At 40.3% G+C, this 6000-nt stretch overlaps 1 protein-coding gene across 7 annotated transcripts in view; it reads left to right on the forward strand.

Annotated features, from left to right (window-relative positions):
- kcnj15 (potassium inwardly rectifying channel subfamily J member 15) overlaps positions 1-5500 on the forward strand; it is a 66761-nt gene extending 61261 nt beyond the window's left edge. For 6 of the 7 annotated variants that reach the window (XM_087992512.1, XM_087992510.1, XM_087992511.1 and 3 more), the window contains one exon: positions 2622-5500. In XM_087992512.1, the coding sequence (XP_087848638.1) occupies positions 2622-3744 (1123 nt within the window). In that variant the 3' untranslated portion in view covers positions 3745-5500. Of the gene's footprint in view, positions 1-233; positions 381-2621 lie in introns of those variants that run through there. The other variant, XM_087992513.1, reaches the window with a different exon arrangement.
- Positions 5501-6000: the final 500 nt, after the last annotated feature.

The raw sequence follows: 6000 nt of genomic DNA on the forward strand, positions 1-6000 counted from the left end.
TGCTGAAGATTTTTCAGTTTGTAAGGCTATCATCTCTTATTAACTGATTTGTTCCAAAGTTGAGACAAATTCTAAGAATCTGTTTAGTTTAAGAAGTGGCACTATAGTCAAGCACCACATTGTTGCCTGCATGACTTTTGAAATAATGCCTTTTTACAGAAAGATCTTAGTCTCTGCTTTTGTCTTGATTCTAAGTAGGTGGAAGATCTCCCTGGGTGTGGACAAGCAGATTAGATTGGCATCTGCCCTCAGTGTGATGGAACACTCAGTTTGGGATGTGTTGTCTAAACTCATTATTTCATCCCTGACTGAAAGCCACATCTATTTAAGTTTTTGGGCTATGCTATTGAAGAGTGAGCATGGCTGGTCCTAGATAACATGTACGTTTCAACAATTTGTCTTTTAGTCTTAATAATCACTATATAGATGAGTTGGAGGCATGGGCAGAAAAATGCCAGATGGAGTTTAATGTGAGTAAATTTGCCCCTTAGGTCTCTTTTATATCTTTCCCCTCTCACCCTAAACCTATGCCCTCTAGTTCTGAACTCCCCCACCCCAGGGAAGATACTTTATCTATTTATCCTATCCATGCCCCTCATGACTTTATAAACCTCTATAAGGTAACCCCACAGCCTCCAATGCTCCAGGGAAAACAGCTCCAAAATGGACATTATTGTTTTAGCTGCCTGCCCTTTGGCTTCACATTTGCATTTGAGATTGACTCTTAGAGCCATAGAGATATCTAGCATGGAAACAGACCTTTAATCCAACTTGTCCATGCTGAGTGCATTTTTGAAGGTCAAATACAGCGGGAAATTATACAGTGAATGGCAGAACACTTAGGAGTGATGGTATGCAGATCACTGAAGTTGACAGCACAGGTAGGTAAGGTAGTAGAAAAGGCCAATTGCATACTTGCCTTTATTGGAAGTGGCATGGAGTATAAGGATAGACAAGTTATGCTGCAGCTTTATAGAACTTTAGTTAGGCCACACTTGGAAAACTGCATATAGTTCTGGTCACCACACTACCAGCAGGATGTGGATGCTTTGGAGACGGTATAGAAAAGACTTACCAAGATGTTGCCTGGTATGGGAGATTTTAGCTATGAGGAAAAGATGGATAGACTGGGTATGTTTTCATTTGGAATGCAAGGAGCAATCTAATAGCAAGATGCAGGGCGACCTAATAGAAGTTTATAAGATCGTGAATGGCATGGATAGAGTAGAAAGTTTGAGGTTTTTTCCCAGGGTGAAGGAGTCAATTACTAGGGGACACGGGTTCAAGGTACAAGGGTGAAGTTTAAAAGAGACGTGCAAGGGTGGTGAATGCCTGGAATGCGCTGACAGAGGAGGTGGTGGAAGCAGACATAATAGCAGCATTCAAGAAGCACCTAGATGAATACATGAAAAGGAGGGGAATAGAGGAATACGGATCCTGTACGTGAAGACAGTTTTAGTGGCAAAATGTGGTGGCGCACGATGGAGGGCCAAAGAGCCTGTTCTTGTGCTGTATTGTTCTTTGTTCTTCCTTGTTCTTTGTTACCTGAAGCTGAACTTTGATCATGAAGTTGATTCCTCCTGAGCCTTGCAATTGGCTAGTTAAGATTGCAGGGTGACCTTCTTCAGCCATTTAAGGCTGCCCAACAAAACAGGGTCTGTCGTCCCTGTCTACCATTTAAAGTCTGTGCAGTGGACATTTACAGCAATATCTGTGGTCCGGTATTGAATATTCTGATCCATGACTCCCAGAGGAAAAAAATGTACCGTGTATTTTATCTCGAAAAATGGTTGCCTTGTTTCTTCTTAATGTAGGTCCTTGTGGTGAGCTTCATATGTTTTGACTGCAACCATGGCTTTCTGTAATATGGGCAGGCTTTCTTCCCAAATGTGGAGTTTTGTTGCACCATCTGTAAAATAGCTGTTGGCACTTTTTCTGCTTGATTTGTTGCTTGATTTGTAGTGCAATTTTTGTTCTTTTTTATCCTCTATGGTAATTTCAGTCCTGTTCAGTCTGTATTGGGTCCTGAAGCATTGACCCAAGATTGTAAGCAGCTTAGGGTAGAATTCATTGCTCACATGAGTCCCTGTCAGTGTCCTGAGGTGCTGTCTGTGTTGGGTGGCAGACTGTGTGGCTCTGGCACCACTGCCATCATGTTGCAAAATGAGGTCAGTACTGTTAAAAGTACATGTTAACAGGCATTATTAAACATAACTACTCGTAAGGCATGTTAAAAGAGGACATTGTGCTAGAAACTTACAGACTCAGGCTTCCGTCAGTGTAATCTGGAATGACTGTAATTTAACCCCTTTTGCAAATGCTTAGTAACTATTGTTAAAGTAAAGGGACAATTAACCTTTTACTCCACAGCAGGTAGTGTGTATTTAAGATTAGTTTGAATAGGTGGATAAAACAGCAAACTTTAAGGAATATGGGAATGATGTGGGCAAATGTAATAGAATTGTGTAGAGGATAATACTGATAGACTGTAAGAAGAAAAGTGGGTAAAATAGCATTTTCCATGTATACTTCTGTATGAATTACTATTCTGCATATTGACCATTTGGTTGAGCATTACATTTCTCATGTAACAGACCATTTGTTGTCCTCCTCTCTGTTAGATCATTATCTTTGAAGATGGAGAACACTGAGAACATTAGCATGATCTCCCAAATTGCAAAACGGCGTGTTGTGTCAAAAGATGGCCATAACAATGTGAAAATTGACCAAGTGGATGGTTGGGCCTTCCTTTACCTGCAGGATCTTTGGACCACCGTCATTGACATGAAGTGGCGTTACAAGCTAACTCTCTTCACAGCAACATTTGTGATTACGTGGTTCCTTTTTGGCATTCTCTGGTATGCTATAGCATTTGTACATGGGGATTTAGAGTTATTACACCCCCCAGCTAACCACACACCCTGTGTAGTGAACATTGAGACCTTAACAGGAGCATTTCTGTTTTCCCTGGAGTCCCAGACGACCATTGGTTATGGATTCCGCTGTATCACAGAGGAGTGCCCATTTGCCATTATCCTGTTAATCATTCAGTTGGTCATTACCACCTTGGCAGAGATCTTTGTCACTGGTACTTTTCTGGCAAAGATTGCAAGACCCAAAAAACGTTCTGAGACCATCAGGTTTAGTTACCATGCTGCCATTGCCATACACAAGAATAAACTTTGCCTCATGATCCGGGTGGCCAACATGAGGAAGAGTCTGTTGCTACAGTGTCAACTTTCTGGGAAATTCCTGCATAATCATGTCACTGAGGAAGGTGAGACCATCAAACTCAGGCAGGCAAATGTGAATTTCCAGGTGGATACTGGTTCAGAGAGTCCATTCCTCACTTTCCCATTGACATTTTATCACGTTATTGATGAGAAAAGTCCATTGAACAGATACGCATCGGCAAATCTAAGGGATAAAGATTTTGAGCTGGTTGTCATTTTAAATGCCACAGTGGAGTCCACGGGAGCCGCTTGCCAGATCAGAACCTCGTATGTGCCAGAGGAGATTCTATGGGGCTACGAATTTGTCCCTCTTATGTCACTGTCCCCTGGTGGGAAATATCTGGTTGACTTCAGTTTCTTTGACAAACTTAGGAAGAGTTCCAACCCTTACTTTTCCTCTGGAGCTCTGAGGTATGGGGATATTGATAAGCTAAGACTTGAAGAAAAATACCGAGAGGATGAACGAAACACATTGTTCAGTAAGATTCCAACAGTCCATAGCAATGTCTAGTTAAACATTTGCACAGAACAGACCAGCGTAAGGAAGTTTTTAAATCGATAAACACCTGTCTGGTACATAACAAGCCTTAAGCCTTATAAAACAAAAGAATGCATTTAGTCAAAATTAATGTCAGAAGGTTCCCAATGATCTTATGTAACAAGAACAATGTTGGTTAATGTGTTAATGAAAAATGTATTATTTTTATTTGATTACTCACTTTGTCAAAACTGTATCATACAATCCATCCAACAGTGTCTGCAGATGGAGGACTCTGGTTCTTGAGCCTAAGAACTTTCTCCATTTTTCCTAAATTTCAATTGTGCCATTCTGCTTGCTTCCTAACAGTTAAAATCTAGATTCTTCACATTGTCTCTTACTTTAGTGTATTCATTTGTAGAGCCTCCAAACTGGGTAACCAGTTCCTTCCCTCTGTATTGACTTCATTTTATAAACTATCATCATCCATGGTAGGTGTCAACTGACCCAAAGCTGACTATGCAGTCTGTTACACAGCTTTTATGTTACTAATCAGTTCTGTAATTTTCCTTAACAAACAAAAACAGAAATTGCTGGAAAAGCTCAGCAGGTCTGGCAGCATCTATGGAGAGAAATCAAGAGCTAATGTTTCGGGTCGAGTGAGCCTTCCCTAGAACCCCTACCCAGAACCCATGCAATTTTCCATACCTGGATTTATACTTTTAATTGGTAATAGATTGGATTGTGATGATCTAACAACAATGTCTTGATTTACCTAATTGCTGGATCCACACTATTTAATCTTACAGGTTGTCCTATACTATGAATTTTGTGGCTGCCATGCCAGGTATGTTTTTGCTGGTAGTGGGTCATGTAAAATATGATGGGTGGGTATTGCACCCAAAGCCCACCTGCCTGTACCTAGAATATTGAAGCCCATTAAGGAGCAGTTATGGTCATAATTCTGCCTCTGCTTCCATAAAATGGTTGGCCATGGAATTTGGACTAAATTGGGAAGGCTGCATTTTCACCAACTCTTGTAAATAAATGGGAATGAAGAGTCGTCCCTTTCTATGGGAAATCCCCCCACACCCCCCGCCCCCCCCCACATGTCCAAGACCCAACTTCGTTCCCAACCCTGCCTGGGATGCTGATCATGCTGATCACTCTTCCCAAAATCTTGGACTTAGCTCCACCCAGTGACCATGCTGGTTTCTTTTGCAACTGCAAGAGCTTCTGGCCAATCAGATTGACTGACTGGAAGGTTTTGAGATTTGAGCTTCTTTTCACAAAATGGGGGAAACTTCACACTGAGATCGTTAAGGCCCCCTCCCCCCCCCCCCCCCCCCCCCCCAGTATAATATCGCTGTGGGCCAGCCGTTTTTAAATTCAGTCAGTTCACTCCCACCCCTTCATAAAATTCACTGCACAAAGTGTGGCCCATCTTGAATATTTCTTAATTGATAAAAAATAAATGTGAATTATGTAATTGAATAGGTGATTTTTAAAAGAAGTTAATCCCGTAAAAATAATGTTGGTTCTTTTGGTGACATGTTAGTGGGACACATATTTGTAAAGGTTTATATTGATCTTGATGCAACTAATTAGAATATCCTATTAGTGACATATCATACTGTTAATAACTGGAAAACATTTTACAGTTCCTTTAATATGTATGGTTACTGTTTATTTTTACATTTCTGTGAAACGGAGAGATTTATTTAAATTACTTCATGCTTCCACCTATTTATGTCAATAATTAATAAACTAATAATTAATTGAAAAGGTATGGAGCTATACTCATTGTGGACTTTGAGAAATGGAAGCCGAGTTATATGTTAGGTTCTTAGTTAAATGTGGCCTTATCTTGCCTTCCAAAAAAATACAAGTAAATGCAATCACTGTGTTGTTATCCTGAGAAGCAAGACCTCATATTTTATTGTGCCTGTGTTTGTTATTGTTTGTATCTCATTGCTTGGCTGCTTTGTTTTTGAAAAAAGGCAAGTCTGGTATATGAGTAGTGTACATTACTTGATGTAGGTGGAGTTGTTGGATGGTGGGACTCCTGATTTCGTGTGAAATAGGTGTTATCGTCTAGGTCATGCTTTAAGCAATGTTCCTGGTTCCCATTTCTGTTGACCTAATGTTAGAAGAGGTGTGTTAAAACGCCAGGCTGAGTCAAGATAATTTGTTTTAGAGTCAAAAGCTAAAAGTCAAAATGACCTAGTTTAACTCTCTACAGCTTGTTTTGATATAGATCACAATACACAGTTTCTAATGATGCAATAT

This window comes from Chiloscyllium plagiosum, unplaced genomic scaffold (genome assembly GCF_037043375.1).
Source record: "Chiloscyllium plagiosum isolate Xiang-an unplaced genomic scaffold, Cpla_swu_hap1 HiC_scaffold_12, whole genome shotgun sequence".
Lineage (NCBI taxonomy): Eukaryota > Metazoa > Chordata > Chondrichthyes > Orectolobiformes > Hemiscylliidae > Chiloscyllium > Chiloscyllium plagiosum.